Source organism: Eretmochelys imbricata, chromosome 1 (assembly GCF_965152235.1).
Source record: "Eretmochelys imbricata isolate rEreImb1 chromosome 1, rEreImb1.hap1, whole genome shotgun sequence".
Classification (NCBI taxonomy): domain Eukaryota; kingdom Metazoa; phylum Chordata; order Testudines; family Cheloniidae; genus Eretmochelys; species Eretmochelys imbricata.
The window spans coordinates 59,530,731-59,550,596 of NC_135572.1; the positions used below are offsets into that span (position 1 = coordinate 59,530,731).

A 19,866-nucleotide genomic window follows, 5' to 3' on the forward strand; every position below is an offset into this window, starting at 1 on the left:
ACTGCAGCTGTGCCACTGTATTGCTGTAGTGTAGACACTCACTACAGTGATGGAAAGGGTTTTTCCACTGCTATAGTTAATCTACATGCACCTGACGAAGTGGGTATTCACCCAAGAAAGTTTATGCTCCAATACATCTGTTAGTCTATAAGGTGCCACAGGCCTCTTTGCCGCTTTTACAGATCCAGACTAACACGGGTACCACTCTGATACTTGCTCTCACTAAAGTCTCTCATGACCTCTTTCTAGTCAAATCTCATGGATTGTATTCTGTCTTTGGGCTTGTCTACACTTCTGGCTAAATCGGCACTGCTGCGAGTGATGCAGTGGTGTCGATTTAGCGGGTCTGATGAAGACAAGCTAAGTCAAAGGCAGAGCGCTCTCCCATCGACGTCTGTACTCCACCTCCCCAAGAGGCAGAAGGTAAGTTAGTGGGAGAGCATCTCCTGTTGACATAGTGCAGTGTAGACGCCGCTGTAAGTCAACCTAAGTCACATCAACTTCAGTTATGTAAGTTACGCAACTGAAGTAGCATGACTTAGAACTACTTACAGCATTAGTGTAGACCAACCCTTTATCTTCCTTGACCTCTCTTTGGCTTTTGACACCATCAGCTGCTACCTATGTCTTGAAATTTTGTCCTCTGTTGTCTTTTGTGGTTCTGTCCTCTCATAGTTCTCCTCTTACCTCTCTGATTACTCTTTCAGAGTCTCATTTGATGGGTCATTCTCCTACCCCCGCCCCCCGCTCTATCTCTGGGTGACCCTAAAAGCTCCATCCTTAGTCTCTTCCTCTTCTTGCCATCTCTATCTGCTCTTAACTGCAAGCATGGTTTTAACTACCATCTTTGTGTGATGACATGCAAATCTACAGTTCTACTGATGAATTATCTCCGTAGCCTTTCTTTCTGACATCTTTTTGGATGTTCAGTCATCCTCATAAATGAAACATGTCCAAAACTGAGTTATTAATCTTTTTCCAATCTCTCTTGTATCCACACTTTTGCCATCATTGTGGACAACACTACAGTCCTTCTCACTCAGGCATGTACCTTGAGTGTGAACTTTGACTTAGCCCTGTCATCTAGACCCACATATTCAGATTATTTCTAAAGCTTGCTGCTTTTTCTTTCATGACATTTCGTGGCCTTTCCTCTGTTCACACAACTAAACTCTTGTCCCAGTCCTCATCATTTCACATCTTGACTATTGCAGCCTCCTCTTTTCTGGCTTTGAATACTGCAAACTTGCTCCCTGCAACTCTTTTTCAAAATGCTGCTGCTAAAATAATTTTCTTGGTTCATTTTTCTGATCATGTCATCCTCCTCGTGTCCCTCCACTGACTCCCTCTTCATCTGTGCATCAAATACAAGATTCTTGTCTTTATCTTTGAAATGCTTCATAACTTAGCCCTACCTTTGTGTCCTCTGGCTGACCAGTTCTATAGAGGTCAGCTGGTAATATTTTAATGACACACATTTATATTTGTAAGTAAGTCTGTTGTTTTTGGCTTCCGCAACAAAATGCTGCAGCATTGTTTTAATCTATAACAACATGTCAGTTGAACATCAACCCTTCCAAGGGGATGTACTTGTTACATCAGACAACAGTGAAGGTGTGTTTTGTCCTATTCACTAAGTTGAGGAGGAAACGGCAAAGCAGGCAAAGTATGTCGTATTTTTAAATGTTGTGATAAATCTACTTAATGTTCTAAGTTATATGAATTTCAAACTCAGTCTTCTAAAACCATTTGAGTTTTCCTTTACCAATAAACATCTACTTTCAACTTGTCAGTTCTTTTTAAAAATAAACATATGCAGATATCAGCTATAAAAAGTTGAGCAATTATTTATTTAAATCTTGCAAAGAAAATACACACTGTATTTTCTCATATATTACTGGCATATATTATAGGAAAAGGTGAGGAAGTGTAAAGCTTTTATTCGTATGAGTTTTAAGTGACTATATTTGCTCACAAGTAGTAGAGACTGGAGTGAACTATGCAGGCCATCCTAAATGAGAGCAGTAAAACTTTTAACCACACTATCATATTGTGTATATGCCACATTACAGAAAAACTATTTTAGAAATGTTTTTTATTTTTAAAACATTGGGAATTTTTTATTTATCTTTCTACCTGTAAATCCAGGTGCCTTAGTTACCTTGAGTCCAATTGTATAAACCCAAAGGTAGCAATGAAATCCTTTAAAAATAACCTAAAATACTTCTAGATATTAAAATGTCCTAATAATGTCATAATATCAAATCCTGTGTCTGCAGAGCTAATAGTAAGTCTTTAGGTCCCATTGGGGAAACTGGGTATCTCCTATTTCCAAAAATATAAAATTCCTACTTCTTGCCTTGTAGGCTGCAAGATATCAGACTTCAAATTTGTGACATTTATGTAGAGAAAAGCTGTTACTGTCCCTGGGAAGAGGAGGAAATATTTTTATGACAGCTTTGTTTGGAGTTTTGTTTTTTTTTTTTTTTTTTTTTTTTTAAGAAAATGGCTATTTGAAGCTGCTCAAGGGGTTGAAGTATTAGAACTAGTCCATGGGAGATGGATTTGTGGACAGATAGCAGATGCGGATGTCAAGGCTATATGATAAACTTGTCACAGAGGTATCACAGAGGACTGTAGTATGTGTATATGTGCATACATGCATAGACATACAGAATTTAATACGTGCAATTCTTTAAACACCATCACTGAAGCGAGCTCGTTTTTCCAAATAGCTGTATAGAATTGTTAATGTTTATCTGCAAGGCTGTTATATTGAAGACACTTCACCTGCACTTATGGATGCATTCACTTTTTTTGCTACTCTTGATGTGAAATGGCATCTCATAGTGGAAGTATTTAAAACAGAGATCTTTTTATTTTTTAGCAGATCCCAGTATGGTTTTATGTATCTGGTACATATGCCAGAGTAAATAATTTGAAAAATAAACACTTTCTGATAAAATATTATTTTAAACAAGTAAAGTATTTGGTAATATTTACTATCGATTGTAATATTAAACGTCTCCGACCGTTGAGATTTTTCTGAGTGGTAGGAAATATTCCTCTGGTAGGGTCAAATTTATCTGAGAGATAATAGGTGGACTTCTTTTTTGGTTGAGATATGTATTTGTTTGGAGTAGGTAGTCATGTAGGAATTGTAGTGACATAACCTTTACTCCCTGTTCTAGAAGTCCATACTCTAACATTGTTTTGTTACTGGTCTTGAGTGGAAGGTTGTGTTTATGAACAGCATTGCTTTCATTGATATGCTGACTTAAAGCCAGGAATCATGAGATATGGAACATTGTTATTTATTCATCAAAACTGTTAAATACCTTTGTTATCCTAGAACCTGATGACCACCTAACGGTAGCCCAATCACTGAAGAAGGAATTTGACAATCCTGACACTGCAGACTTGAAGTTTCTAGTGGATGGAAAATATATTCATGTTCATAAAGTCCTTCTCAAAATTAGGTAAGGAATAACATCAACACTTTACTCATGCTGAGTAGTTACTGTTTAATACTGTTGATACTTGGTTTCTTTCCTGTGTGATTATGAGCAGGCCCTATGCTGAAAACCACCTGCTTTTCTAAGTATTAGCCTAATTTCCTCCTCCCCTTCCTTTGGATCCAAAAATTTCATAGCACACTTCCTAATCCTACTTTTTATTTGCTCTCCTCCAGTCTGGCTTCCACCCTCTTCACTGCGTCTATATTATTGTGATCAAGCTTGTTAAGACCTTTTCCTTGCTAGGAAAAAGGAACACTTATCTGTCTTCTTTCTCTGCTGCCTTCTCCTTAGTTGATCACTTTCTCCTCCTTTCCTTTCTTGGCTTCCATATGTGGGGCCCTCTGTTTCTCTCTTCCTTCATCTTTTCTTTAGCACCTTCGTTGGTAGCTCTGCATCGTCCCCTCTCACCCAGGTGTTCATGTTTTTCAGGTTTCTGTCCTTGGTACTGTCCATCCTCTGTTTCCAGCTGGCAGCATCGTCACCTCCAATTGTTTCAGCTGCTGCTTCGCTGGGTGCTTCCCAAATGTACATGTCTACTTCCAACCTATCCCCTTCTGTCCAATCTCACATCCTGTATGTCTTAGTTATTTCTTTGACTAACTTGGTGGGCCAGAACTTCAGACGGACCTCCCTTTTTGTGTTCACAACTATTTGCAAGTTAATATCACTTTCCAATCTAACTGATTGATATGCAGATGTTATTAAGTTATGTAAATTCCAGTAAATGAGTCTGCATCTTATTTTTAGAACAGAATTTCACATGATTGTTGTTTGTGGAAGCAAAAAGCATAGCACTTTTTCAGAATATCTCCAAAACTGGTCACACAGTAGGTCAGTGGCAAAACTAGAAATAGATCCTACATCTCCTGACTCCCACCCCAGCATCCTGTTCACTTGACCATACTGCTTCTCATTCCATCTCCACTCTCTTGCTAACTCTTTTTTGCTTCATCCTCTTTAATTGTACAATAATCTGCCCCTTCCTGATAATAATGTACCTCCTCTGCCAAAACCTGCTTCTTGCCTTGATTACCATAATCTCTTCTCCATGTTCCTTTTCCTCATCTTGAATCCTTTCACTGATTTCCTGGATGTTACTGCATCAAATTCAAGCTCCTTGGCTTCACCTTAATTAATCTTGCCTCAGTTTACATCTCTGCTCTCATTTCCTAGTACTCCACTACTTCCCTACATTGTTATCTTTTCTCCACGTGCTCCCTTCATCTCTTGCACTCTGATACACACTTTCATTCTGCCATCTTTGCTTGAAATGGCTTGTTTTTCTTTAAGGTATATTGTCCACACAGATTCCACTCTAGGTATGCATGTGGGATCAGATTCCTTTGAAAGCCATGTCTGCTGGGGCTGCACCCCAGCATGCCCTTGCGTCCACCAAAGCCAAGGGTATGTGCTCAGCCGCCACTCAGTTCCTTCTTACTGCCTGTGACTGTGAGATGGAAAGCTTTCAGTGCCCAGGCTCATTGAATATTTGGTGCACCTTGCTTTAGGAAGTGTTTTCATGAAAAGTGGTTGGTTAAGAGTTTAGAGTTTTGTCATAGACAAAAGAGTTAGAACCTTTCTGAATTCTTTGTAGATTTTTGTAAATAATTGCCTTTTCTTTCTCACCTCCAGGCTCAAGATAACTGCTTGTTAGCCACCTAGAGTGGAATCTGTGTGGACAATCTCTTGAATGAGAAAGAACAGTTACCCTACAGTAACTGTGCTTCTTCTTTGAGTGCTAGTTCACGTCGATTCCAATCAGGTGTGCGCACGCCACGTGCACAGTTGCCAGAAATTTTTCCCCCAGCAGCTCCCGTTGGGTCGGCTGTGGAGCCCCCGGAGTGGCGCCTTCATGGTGCTCAATTTATGACCCTGCCAACCCGGCCCCTCCTCGGTTCCTTCTTACTGCCTGTGACAGTTGTTGGAACCGCGAGTGGCTTGCTTACAAGTTCTACTCACTTCCCCTAGCTTTCTAGTGTAGTTTATGTTAGTAGTTTTTAGTTGTTCTAGTTTTTATTAGTTAGTAGTAGTTCTGTTAGGATTGGGGGGGTTTCCCTTCCACCCTGACCTTTCCTCTTGGGGACCTCGGGGCATGCCTCGATCCCCGGGGTTCAAGTCCTGCAGTAAGCCCATGCCAATGGGCAACCCCCATGACGCTTGTTTAAAGTGTCTGGGGGAGGCTCACCAAGCCGATAGGTGCAGGATTTGCAAGGGTTTTTGTCCCAGGACCAGAAAGGAGCAGGATTTCAAGTTGAAACAGCTCCTCATGGAGGCTGCTCTTAAACCACAGCCCGCCTCTGTGCGGCAGGACCCGACACCGAGCACAGAGACTCAGCACCATTGACCCCCATGCCTAAGACTGTGGGAACTGCCTGGCACCGGTCTCACTCTCCGGCACTGCAAGAGGTACGCCAAGAAGGGTAGAGGTGGATCTCCTGTGAGACCCTCCCCTGCTGTCCCAGCCAATGGGCACAACCCAGAGAGGAACACCTGGCCCCGAGACCCTTGAAGTTGGCTCCGGGAACTTCAGACATGCAAGATGTACCATTATGCCTGGGACTGTTGGACTCCCCAATCCATATAGTAGAGGAGGTGGGGCTACCGTCCACTCCAGACACCTTCAAGGTCGCACGGGACCTCATTGCCATGACAACACCATGGTCTCAGAGTCTCCGTGACAAGCCCCCTCCACTGCTGAGGGTGCTACCATCCTGCAGCAAGTGAACAATGATGCGCCCGCCCGCATCGCCAGGTCACCGATTTGTGGCACCGGTCCTATGATCATCTGAGGTCCCGCTGCCGGCCCTGATCATAATCGCGTCACCGATTCCCCTCAATACAGATCGAGGTCTCGCCGCCGCTCCCCTTCCTCGCGGCATCACTCACCTGGCCAGTTCTGATTGGCACTGCCATGGCCCTCTAGATCCCAGTCCCTGTCCTCAGAACGCAGGGTCTAGGTACTCACAACAGAGCCGGCACTGGTTGACTCATTGACAGCCCGATGTGGGTACAATGCCATGGTCACCCCAATTGCAAGGAACGGCACAATGCCCTTTTTGGATCCCCTGGGCATATCACCCAGTCCCAGGGTACCTTGTCCAAGGGCTCCCAGTCGTTGGCATCCAAGCCCAAGCTGCCGACGGCATTGGCCAGCCACCCCATGCCCAGAATTGCTGAAGGGATTCCGCTCACAGCACTTTCACCAGCACAGACCCCCTGCCCCTACAGTGGAACAGGGGATCATTCACCCGGAACAGCAGGTCGAGCAGGAGGTCCCCATGGACCAACAGGCCCAGGATGACCCATTTACCCCACCTGCATCCTTGTCCTCTTCCCCAGATGGAGCGGTACCAGGAACTTCGGTCTCAGGATGACCACCCGTAGATAGTCGCGCCCACCAGGACCCACTCTGCAGGGTGGCGCGTAACATGGGCTTGCAAGCCGAGGAGGTGGTTTAACAGGAGGTCCCAATGGTGGACATTTTGGCCCCAGAAGGTCCATCCCAAATGGCGCTGCCACTCATTAGAACCATTCAAAACAACACGAAAACTGTGTGGCAGACCCAGGCCTCCATTCCCCCGATGGCCAAAGAAGTAGAATGCAAATACTTTGTTCCCTCCAAGGGTTACATGTATCTGTACTCCCACCCGCAGCCCTGCTCCTTGGTGGTGCCTACGGTTAATGAACGTGAAAGGCAGCGGCGGCAGGGACCAACGCCTAAATCCAAGGACTCTAAAAAACTTGACCTTTTTTGGTAGAAGGGTCTACTCCACTGCGGGGGCCTACAGCTCAGGATTGCTAATCAACTGGCAGTCCTGAGCAGATATAATTTTAAGGCATGGAACTCCATGCTCAAATTTAAGAAGTTTAATACCGTCAGAGTCAAGGGACGAGTTTGGGGCCATTGTGAAGGAGGGCAAGACAGTGGAGCGGACCTCTTTACAGGCCTCACTGGACGCTGCTGACTCGGCAGCACGTGCCTTGTCCTCCTCATGGCTATGCCAGAGGACCTCATGGCTTCAAGTTTCGGGCCTACCCACCCACCCCACCCCCCCAAGGTCCAACAGACCCTGCAGGACCTTCCCATTGATGGGACAGGATTGTTCGCGGAGCAAACAGGCTCCAGGCTACATGGCCTAAAGGATTCGAGGGCAACGATGAAGTCACTGGGGATGCATATCCCAGCTATTCAGCGAAAACACTTTAAACCTCAATCTCTCCCTAGGCTTTTCTAGAAGACGAGGTAGGAATGGCAGGCGCAAGCCATCCCAGTCCTCGTCATCACAGAACCAGGCACACACCTCCTCGGCCTCCAAGCAGGCATTTTGAAGGTGTGCCTGGGGACTACGTGTCAGACTGCATATCGGAACCGCAACCCTGCTTTCAAAATCATCTGTCCCACTTCTACCATGCATGGTCCCAAATAACATTGGACCGCTGGGTTCTCCACGTGGTAGAAGTGGGATATTCTCTCCAATTCTGCTCCTCCCCTCCCTCCCATCCCACTTCCCTGTCCCTCTTCAGGGACCCTTCTCACGAGCAGCTCCTTATCCAGGACATGTAATCGCTCCTTGCCATAGGAGCAGTGGAGGAGGTTCCTAAGGAGCTAAGGGGCAAGGAGTTCTACTCCCGTTATTTCCTAATACCCAAGGCAAAGGGGGGGTCTCAGACCCATTCTAGACCTCAGCAGGTTCATGGTGAAATTGAAGTTCTGCATGGTCTCCCTGAGGACAATTATTCCTTACCTGGATCTGGGAGACATGAAAGATGCGTACTTTCACATAGCTATTCAGCCCATGCACAGATGATTTCTACGGTTTGTAGCCAGCCACAAACACCATCAGTTCACGGTCCTCCCCTTCGGTCTGTCGACAGCCCCCCAAGTATTCACCAAGTGTATGTCGTTCGTAGAAGCCTTCGTCCGCAGGAGGCAGGTGCAGGTATATCCTTACCTCGATGACTGGCTACTCAGGGGACACACCAGGGAGCAGGTGGAGTCTCAAGTCCGGCTAGTCAGAGCAACTTTCAAGAGGCTGGGTCTCCTGCTCAGCGTGAACAAGTCAACCTTGTCACCGACTCAAAGATTAGAATTCATCGATGCGGTGCTGGACTCGGTGCAGGCAAGGGCGCTCCTGCCAGAGACCGGATTTCAGACCATGACAGACGTTATCCAAAGCCTCAGGCGGTACCCAGCCACTACCGTGAGGGATACCTGAGTGTTCTCAGTCACATGGCAGCCTACACTTATGAGGTATGGCATGCCAAACTGAGGCTCAGACTACTTCAAGCATGGCTCATGTATGTATACCGCACAGGGCCTGGAATCTGTGGTCACGGTGCCAGACCAAGTGCTCAAGTCCCTCCAATGGTGGCTTGACCCTTGCACAGTCTGCAAGGGAGTCCCCTTCAACAGCCGCCAGCCCTCCTTGTCCCTAGTAACGGACGCATCAGCTCTGGGTTGGGGGGGCGCATCTGGGAGAGCTCCAGACACAAGAATTATGGTCGCAGGATGAGCTCTTCCTGCATATCAATATCTGAGAGCTCAGAGCAGTACGGCTAGCATGCCAAACCTTCCTATCCCGGCTCCAAGGCCAGTGTGTGTGGGTAATGACAGACAACACCATGGCCATGTTTTACATCAACAAGCAAGGTGGAGCCCACTCTTCCTCCCCCCCCCCCCCACATGTTGGGAGGCCCTGCAGCTATGGGAGTTCTGCATAGCCCTCTCCATTCACCTGGAGGCGTTCTATCTCCCAGCTGTGCAGAACGAATTAGTGGATCTCAACAGATCGTTTCACTATCATGAGTGGGCCATCCATCCAGATGTCATATATTCTATCTTCCAAAAGTGGGGGTTTCCCCAGGTTGATCTGTTTGCCACTCAGAGCAACAGGAGGTGCCCAATGTTCTGCTCCTTTCAGAAACTCAGCCCGGGTGCGATCTCGGATGCATTTCTGCTCCCCTTGGGAGACCGTCTCATGTATGCCTTTCCACCATTCCAACTCGTGCACAGAGTACTGCTGAAAATCCACAGAGACAGAGCTGTAGTAATTCTGCTGGCCCCAGTGTGGCCCTGCCAGCATTGGTACACCACGCTTCTGGAGCTGTCAGTGGTGGTATCACTCTATCCCAATCTGATCACGCAAGACCACGGTTGCCTTCACCACCTGGGCCTCCAGTCCCTCCATCTCAAGGCTTGGAAGCTTTATGGCTAAACCCAGTGGAGCTCCTGTGCTTGAAATGAGTAAGAACGGCCCTGGTCAGCAGCAGAAAACCACCCGCAAGGGCCACTTATCTGACCAAGAGGAAAAGGTACAATTGCTGGTGTGCTCAGCATCACACTCCTCCACTCCAGGCGTCTATACCACTCATCCTAGAGTACCTTCTTCACCTCAGTCAACAAGGTCTGTCAGCATCATCCATCAAGGTACACCTTGCTGCTATCTTGGCCTTCCATCCGGGAATGTCTGGATGTTCCATATTCACTAACCCTATGGTAGGACATTTTCTTAAGGGCCTGGAATGGCTATATCCTCGGGTTAGACAGACCCTTCCGGCATGGGACCTTAACCTGGTCTTGTCCAGATTAATTGGACGCCCATTCGAACTGCTGGTGACTTGCTCCCTTCTCTACCTGTCATGGAAGGTAGCCTTCGTGGTCGCCATCACGTCAGTCAGGAGGGTGTCGGAGTTAAAGGCCCTTACCTCTGACCCACCCTACACGGTCTTCCACAAGGACAAGGTGCAACTCAGACCTCACCCGGCCTTTCTCCATAGGGTAGTTTAACAATTCCATACTAGCCAAGACATTTCATGGGACCACAACTTGGTTCTTTCTAGGCTCACAGGCCCACTCTTTGAGCCAATGGGCTCCTGCTCCCTTTCCCACCTGTCATGGAATGTCACTTTCCTTGTGGCGATAACATCGGTGAGACGAGTGTCGGAGATTAAAGCCCTGACATCAGAGTCGCCATATACGGTGTTCCACAAGGACAAAATCCAACTGCGACCCCATCCGGCCTTTCTGCCGAAAGTGGTGTCTTCCTTCCTAAGTTAAATATTTTCCTCCTACTAATTATTGTTTGGTCACAAAATAAACATCAACTTCTTTATAGGTAAGTAATCCACAGATCCATTGTCTTGTAGCCAAATATATGGAACATCAGATTAGTAGCTTCATTAAGCCATATTACCTCAAGGTATAACTATTATCACACCTGGCTAAGAGGATAACATGCATGTAACACACCATTGCTGAATGCTTCCCTTCATGAGCATTATCATGAGTGCATTACTTTTAAGAGATCCTTTTTATTGCTGCATTTTTATAACTCAGTGGGTTATGGTTTTTTTGCCTTGTTCCGTAAGTAATCCTAAAACTAAATTGTGAGATTGGTGGCTACGAGCATGTGGTGGTAGTGGTGGGCAGGCCCTGTTCAAGTGGGAGAGGCCAGAGGCATTCTGCCTACACAAACAGGTGTATCCATGGACACTTGGGGATTGCGTGGATGAGCAGCAACTGCTGTTCCCTTTAAAAGACACAGCATGCATTCCCCCCTTTCCAAATTCCTGACCACAAATGCAGAAGAGCTAAAGGGCTCTACCCATGTTCTGCTCCACTGGAGGTCACTACCACTGCTATGATGCACCTACCTTGTGCTCAGAAAACAAAGGTACAGGATTTTGTCTGCCCCTTCAAGTCCCACATCCCTACACAACAACGTGAGAGAAACCAAACTATAACTCCTGCGTATTTTATTGATTTGTGATTTTATGTTTATATATTTTCATTACATGAAAAATGCATAACATAAAAAGCAAAATATATATAGATGACAATTTAGACCAATATAAAAGGAAGATAAAATAACTGATAAATAAGTAGATTTTTGTTTTTCATTTATGTGGTAGTAGTGCTCTTTCTGTACCATGGAGACCTATGACCAGGTAATGTGCTAATGTATAGCAGGTTTACTTGTAAAATCTTCTGACTAAAAGAAAAGCAAAATCTAAGGTAGGGCATGTAGACAAGATGCTGGAGGAAAAAACTTAACCTAAATTGTGTTTATTTTAGAACAAGTTTTTAACAGGGGATGGGTAAAATGCTTGGTTACTCAAGAATCTTCAAAACTATCCAACAGATTTAACAACTGATCCATCTGGGCACTGTCTTTCCAGTATTGTTGGAGCCATAGCTCAGTGGTTGAGTATTTGACTGCAGTATTGTAATAACATTTAGAAACTGGAAAAGGAACCTGCTTTCCAAATACGTTGATACTATTGTATGGCAGAATTGGGGAATTATAATTCAGTTAAGATGTATAATACAGATATTACAGGCATAATCTGGGTTTTTAAAGTATTAAGGCTGGTTATTGTAACAAAAAGATGGTCAAGGATATGTCTAAGACTGTTCTAGTTTTAATATTTTAAACATGGAAAATGAGTTTAAATTAAATTTAGAAGCAAGAGCTAGATGATGACATTAGAATAAATGTAATCTACAGTACTGATAACATGATGTAGCTAGAGGGTACAGAAGTTATGGAAAAACAGATCTTCAAGAATAAGAATTGTCTTAATTAATCCTAAAATGTATTTGCAAAAGGAGGCAGGGAATAGAATCAGTATAATACTTAAAATATAAATCATGTAAAAGAATTACAATGAGTTTAATGGACTCCTCCCTACCTCACCAAAAGAAAAAATCTGATGGTGTTATCACAGCACTCTATATTTTATTCTCCATCTTTATGATTGATATAGACACCTTACTTGTGTTAATTTACCAAACTTAATTATTCACCATGGGTGTCTTATTTTTGTTCCTTAGGTGTGAGCATTTTCGTTCCATATTAAATAACAATGATGATGATATTATTGAAATGAGTGAATTCTCTTATCAAGTTTACCGAGCCTTCCTGGAATATTTGTACACAGACAGCATCAGTCTCCCACCTGAGGATGCAATAGGTAATTGGCATAAAGTCAAATAATGTCAAGTTACTGTTAAGAGAGAACTTTAAAGTTTGTTTTAACAGATTCTAGAAAGATGGGGTTGATCATGTTCATTGTTATTTTACTATCCTTTAAACCTTCTTTTATGCTCCATCACATGTACATGGATGATGTGATCCATGCAGCGGAGAATCATGCAGTAGGAGGCGGATGGCAAAGATGCAGTTGGAGAAAGGGACAGAAACAACGGGAGGGGATGATGAAATGAACAGCAAATGTAGATTGTATTCAAAAAGGACCATTATTTCTCATATTAAAAACAGTTTTTAAAAGCCTCTGATACCTTCCTAATATTACCTTTCCATTTGATGTAGTTGCCACAGACATTATTTGACCACAAATGAGAAGGAAGCTGGCCCAGATGATCACTGAAGAGAGGAGAGATGGTTCACTAAATAACCTCTAGTAAAATGTGATGCAAACTACAAAAAAGATGGAGAATTTGTGTCTTAATAAGTGTGAACTCTGCAATTTGCATAAAGCCTTTTTGGAGGTTTTGTGTAAAAGTCTATCATAGAATCATAGAGAAACAAACTGATAAATCTGAAATACAAGTTTATATGGCTTGCATAAAGAGAACCAAATATCTGTGAATTTTCTACCTAATTCTCAACAGGGCTGCTAGATTTGGCAACATTCTATAGAGAAAATAGATTGAAAAAGCTTTGCCAGCAAACTATCAAACAAAGCATTTGTGAGGAGAATGCAATTGCTCTTCTTTCAGCTGCAGTCAAATATGAAGCTGAGGTATGGAAAACTTTTATTTGTACTAGAAGTTCCTTAGAGAGATAACTGTTTTTCTGAGACATGGAACTATTTATGGTAACTATTTATTGCAATTAATGAACCATCACACATGAATATTGTAATCAACTTCTCTGGCTTCCCTAAGCATGCACTTTTCCCCTTTCAGTCCCTGCAAAATGCAGCTGCTAATTTCATCTTCCTTGCCCGCCGACTCAATTGTGTCAGTCTCCTCTTTGAATTCTTTCACTGTCTCCTCATCTGCTCTGGCATGACATTTAAGCTTTTCATCGCCACTCAGTACATAACTCTGCCAATGCTACTTATCCACCTTTGAGTTTTGTATCACCTTCTGACCATGTTCTTCCAATGTACCTTCACTGACCATTTGTCAGCTTTTTGCACAGTCCTCTCTCTACCACCTTCCACATGGTCCCCTACACAGGATATCACCTCCTTGGGCTATCTTGTAAGGCCCTTTTCTGTATGGATTTATTCCTCTCTCCGAGATTGACTTTTGCTATGCTGTTTACAGTGAATCATGTTGACATGTAAACAAATTGCCTGTTGGTCCTTTTCCCCTATCCTGTGTCTTCTCATCTGTCTATTTATGGATTGTGAGCAGGGAATGTCTGGAAAGCACCAATCATGTAATGGGCACTAATTAAAAAAATGTTTTATTTGCAAATATGCTCACATTTTATTTTGTGAAAGAAGTTTGCCTTTTCTTAATTTTTCAGTACTATTCTGTCTGCAAAATATCTGTAGTTTGGTATTTACAAGATATTTGAATATCAATTTTAGACTTAATATATCATTTCAACCTGACGAGCTAGTTAAAGAAGGGCCCTTCATGAATACATCAAACTCCCACAAATATTAACACGAGTTAAGTATGTGCACTGAGACTAAATTTGTTACTGGCCAAAACAGTTGCCAATCCATTGATTCCAGTATAATAGTAGTCTGCTTAATTTGACCCATCTGGTTGGTAGGGGAGTATGTGAGTAAATGGGTGTGCTGACTGAACACCAAAAATATTCACTAGTGCTAATATCTTGGTTTATTAATTACTTGTAAAACCAGTTAAATCTGTCAGCTTGCCAGGTTTTTATAATTTACAGCTTCATCCTTAGTAAGAAGTCAAGTCACACTGGGAGACCCAAAGGATGGTGCTGAACTGAGAACTTTATTATTTCTTTTGTTTAGTTTTGCCTTTCTAAAAAAGCCTGTAGGGAGGAATTTAAATGAGAAGAATGTACATGTCTGGCGGAGCTGGATTGGTAGGCTGTTCCATGCATAGAGGGCAGTGAGGGAGAAGGGGCAAAAATGGAAGTAGAAGACGGGAGTGTTGAAACTGTCATCATTGATGATATAAGTATGACAGGATAAAAAATTAGATATAAATTGGGATTCATTTGTGCAGAGCTTGAAGATGGGGAGACAAGAAGTTTACGTTTAATATTGGAGGGGTTGGAAGCGGGCAGTGACATGGTCGGATTGACAAAAGAAGATAATTTTGGCTGGAGGCAGAGCAGTATGGGGAGATAGTGAGGTTGGTGAAGATGCCATTAAGTAATCAAAGAGAAGATGACCAGGGCATTAATAATTGTGATATTAGGGACAGAAAGGAAGGGTCGGAGTTTTAGTGTGGACACTGAAGTGAAAGATATCATGGTATGGGGAAGCACAGCAACTTTTACTCTTAATAGGATAGGTTTTCATTTGAAGTTTGTTATAGAAACTTCTAAATAGACTGCCTCACCATAAAAATATTCTACACCTTTAATTCTACTTGTCAACATCAGAAAATCTTTGATCAGCCTGTTTCACTTGGAACTATTACAAGTGCAATTATGTGTGTCATGCGACATGTAAAACTAGCCTGGACAAAGCGCCCGTGAATATATTGTAGGAAACAGGTGGTGACAGGGATGGACTGGATGACCTCATGCATGTTTTCCAGCTCTACCTTCTATGATTCACAGTTTTAATTAGCAACTGTAATATTCTTTCAGAAATTTTGTATTGTCCTTTAGCACAGCCATTGATTATAAACTGAAGAAGGTAAGCACTGTTAAAACTGCAGAAATAGTGAAAGTATAGGATAGTGTGTCAGCACTTTAGCTGTAAATGCTTTGTAAAACTATAAGGTGCAAAAATGTAAAACATGAAATTTCTCTCTAGAAATCATCAGTTCATAAAATAAATCTATATGTAGCCATTGGAAAAGGTACCAGTGTTCAGTTTCTAATTTATTTTCACTTTATGTAATCAACACAAGTAAAAGATGGGAATATGCTGCAGTTCTCAGCCCTAATATGAAAAATAAATTGACTCAATTTACTTTACCAAAGATAAATACGTCCAGAAGTAATAGTCACAAATAGGATACCTTCGAAAATTGTGGAAATGCTTGCTGAAGTATTGTCTGTTTGTTTGTAAGAGTAGTTCTATGCAGTTGCTATTTTTATAGCACATTTCTAATATACTGTGGGCTGGATTGAAGATTAATTAGCTGTTATTTATACTACAAATTAAAAGTTACCATTTTCTAACCAGCAAAATTATTAAACATCATTCCCTGACTGGCCAGTGAAGAGATTTTTTTTTTCAGTATAACAGGGAAGCAACCTCCCTTAATTTTCTTTTAGACAAGCTATAATTTTCTTTTAGTACAATCTATAATTGCCCAGGCTCTAACAGTAGGATTCCTGGAATATAATCTGGAATGAAATCTAAGATGTCATTACATTTCCCAAGCACACCCTTCCCCCGCTACCCTTGCCACTTCCTTCTGTATTTTTGGCCTTTCCTGTTCATCTTTTTTGTTGTTGTTGTTCCTCACCATACACACACTTTTTTGTGGTTCCATGCCTTTTCCTTCTGGGCATTTTTTCCCCACTTATCCCACTTTTATAGCTGTTGGTCTTCTTTTTCGGCTTTAATTGCATCTCTGCGGAGGCAGCAGACTAGAAGCATTTAACCCATAGAAAGGACTACAACGGGAAATTAACTAGCATTTTTGGAAGTTCCCTGCTTCCCTCCTGCCCAGTTTGCAATACTTGTGTACTTCACACAGAGGGAAACTGACTAGAATTTTCCACTGAATGCATCCGATGAAGTGAGCTGTAGCTCCCGAAAGCTTATGCTCAAATAAATTTGTTAGTCTCTAAGGTGCCACAAGTACTCCTTTTCTTTTTGCGAATACAGACTAACACGCTGCTACTCTGAAACCTGACTAGAATTAGTACATTCTTTTTGCAACAAGCTTCAAAGAGGTTGCAGATTGTGAATCATGAAGTCAAAATATTGCCTTGAAGCTAACTCTATCTATAATGTGCTTGCTGCAAAGGATAGGTTAATTCCTTTTCCTTCTGCAGAAGTTATTTACACAGGAACAAGCTGCAAAGGGGACAGGTATCAGTGCATAAAGAGAGGGAATGCTGCCACTGCTAGCAGGTTGAATGGGCAAGGCTTACTGAGTGCAGTTACTGTTGCATGGTTTACAAAACATATGACAGTCATCCACGTTGGGTGTACGTATGCTGAGAATTTTCAGAAAATCTCACTATTGATCTAACACTTGTACTAGTAAGTCTAGGACAAGACAGTTATTTTTACCATCATGTCTAATCCAGCTGCTGTTTTTTTCTCTGCACGTTACGAGATGCAAATTCAGAGGTCAACATGTATATCTACATCCTTGTGAGGCTAACGTGTCCTTTCATTAAGTTAAATATTCGGGGTAGAGGAGGCAGTTAATTTGGGGTCCCACAATAGCTAGAAAATAAATTGTATCTTTGACAAATTTTGCAGATGTTGAAGTTAATTTGGGTAAAGAAGGGAAGGAATCATTAGCCTTTTTCCAGGGATACACTAGGAAAATTGAAGGCTTTATTGTGTGGTGATGCATTTATTTCTTTTTGTGTGTACAAATAATTTTTAGAGTAATTGCATATGGTTGCACCTTTTGCATTTTTTTTATATTGTATTTCAACTTGAAGGTTGACACATTAGCTGTCTCCTGTTCACATTTGTGACGTGATCCTGATTTCTGGTGATGCATAAGGATTCATCATATAGTTCATATGAACAAATCTCATCCTGTTGTTTTTGAGGTGGTCACTTAGATTACCAAACCCACTGCAGACTAGTCAATCACAGGGTATGCTAGCTGACTGGATGATTGAAACTTTTTAAACAGGAGAATAATGAATGACACATTTTCAGTATCAATCATTTGTACTAAAATTCAGAAACTTTCCAAATTCACAAACATTTTTGTAGTCTTCCACATATTCTAAAAGCGACCCCATGAACAACAGTGGAGTGAAGAGAAACAGTTACTCACTTTAACTGTGATTTTTTGAGAGGTGATGCAGACGTGTATTCCACTTAGGTGCGTGTGCACTTAGCACACCAGAGCTGGAGAATTCTGCCTAGCAGTACCAACAGGAGGGCAGCACTAGCGCCTCATGGCCAGAACCTCTCCCCTGGCTAAATGAGGCAGCGCCACCCAACCCTCCTCAGTTCCTTCACACTGAACAGCCAGAGAGCAGCCTCTGATGCAGAGGAGACAGAGGGTGTGTCGTGGAATAAACATCTGCATCAGATCTCAAAGAACAACAGTTTCAGTAAGCAACGGTTTCTTCTTCAAATAGATGCAGCCATGTATTCCCCTTAGGTGACTCACAAGCAGTACTCCAGCAGCATTGGGCTTGGAGTCTAGCTCAACAAGGATTGAAGGACTGCCTTCCCAAAGTTTGCATCTGCTCTGAATGCCATGGTAATGTGTCATGGTTTGTAACTATATATATTGACAGCCATGCATCAGCCCTGCAAATATCCAACAGCGAGATGTCACTTAAGAATGCTATTGACATAGCTTGTGCTCTTGCAGAATGTTCTCGCTCCTGTAGCCGGTGCGTAGTCAAAGCCATTCATATGCAGTCTTGATGCAGGAAGTTATCCACTTAGAAATCCTCTGGGAGGAGACTGCCTGTCCCTTCATACAGTCTTCACCTCATCTGTTTATGTCATATGCAGCCAGAAAGGGTTTAGTCCTGTGCAGATAGAAGGCCAGAATCGTCTGATGTCCAGTGTGTGAAGATGCTGTTCCTCCTCGGAGATGAATGCAGCTTAGGAAAAAATACAAGTAAATATACCACCTGGTTTCAATTAAATGGAGAAACCACTTTAGATACATGAATGGATGGATGAAAGACTGAGAGCGCCGATAGATGCTCCCTCAATGAGCTAAGCAAAAGGCCCGACCACTGAAGATGCAGCGAATACTCCAAGATGTCTTAGATACTAGCCAGCATCAGCTGAACTCTGCAGGCCAATGACCATATTGAAAAACAATTCCACTTTGCCAAATAGGCTATCCTAGTAGAGGGTTTTTACTACTGAATAGGACCCTGTCAAACAACCACTGAGCATTTCTCTTCCTTATTCAACCACAGAGCAGCCATGCCTTGAGATGTAGAGAGCTGAGCGTGGGATGCAGAGTGTGCTGTGATTCTGGATGAGCAGGTCAGGATGGACAGGAAGGAATATAGGAGGCTGAACCGACAGTGTGAGGAGGTAGGAAAACCAGCACTGCTTTGGCCATGCCAAGGCAATGAGGATGAGCTTGGCCCCTTCTGCTTTCAGCTTGAAGATGATCTGTGGAATGGTCGGAGTTGGAGGAAAAGCTCACAGAAGAGCCGACTGCCAGCTGAGGTGGAAGGCATTGGTCACGGAGCCTGGACTGAGGCCCCAGCCAGCCAGCATTTCCTGTTGACCCTGTGGCAAACAGGTTGCTCATTGGGAAGCACCGCGCTGCAAAGATGACTCGTAGAACACTGGGCTTCAAAGACCACTTGTTGAGGGAAAAATTCCTGCTGAGATGGTCTGCAAGATGATTCTGGACCCCAGGAAAGTGATCGGCTACCAGAGTTCTTCTCCTGTCAATGCAGAACTGCCACAACCTGATCCCTCTTGGCAGAGCACTCTGGAGGGTGGTACCCTTTCTCTGCTCATATACTACATTCCCGGCACCAGGTATGCCAGTGCCAGAAGCGGTGTGGACCCCGAAGTCAGCAGCAGTACCAAAACAGCTGAAAGTCACCCTGGTAACATCTGCAGTGCCAGCTGCAACTGTGCTGAGAAGTTTCCTGGTGCCTAGGACTCTTGCACCGAGCCCGGTACTGGCCCTGTTTCCACAGACTGTGGAAGGGGAAATATCAGGCTGCAGTGCCAACAGACCCGAGGGTTCAGTGGCCCGTCCAGGCAACGAGGCTATGAACAATGCAGTCCTTGCCAAGTCCTGGACCAAAGGAGAGGTCAGGATAGAAAGTCAAAGGAGGACTGTAGCCACTTGGCATGATGCCAGCAAGAAAACAGTCGGTGCTGGCATCTCCCTTGTCAGTACCGAACTCAATAGATACCTCGGGACCAGAACTGGAGTTGATGATACAGGTCTCTAACGTCCCTGCTCAGTGCCGGGGATCAATTAGAGGCACCCACACCATCCCATGTGCCGGCACTAACTCCATGCCTGTCCATGCTCTTCCTGGGGAGGCAGGAGAGTCCACGAGAC

General features: G+C 43.5%; 1 protein-coding gene across 11 annotated transcripts in view; it reads left to right on the forward strand.

Moving 5' to 3' along the window:
* Nucleotides 1–19,866, forward strand: part of LOC144261694 (RCC1 and BTB domain-containing protein 2) — a 235,473-nt gene that overhangs the window by 196,239 nt on the left and 19,368 nt on the right. For all 11 annotated transcript variants that reach the window (XM_077811436.1, XM_077811429.1, XM_077811431.1 and 8 more), the window contains 3 exons: nt 3,353–3,479; nt 12,352–12,491; nt 13,153–13,283. In XM_077811436.1, coding sequence (XP_077667562.1) covers nt 3,353–3,479; nt 12,352–12,491; nt 13,153–13,283 — 398 coding nt within the window. The remainder of the gene's footprint in view (nt 1–3,352; nt 3,480–12,351; nt 12,492–13,152; nt 13,284–19,866) is intronic.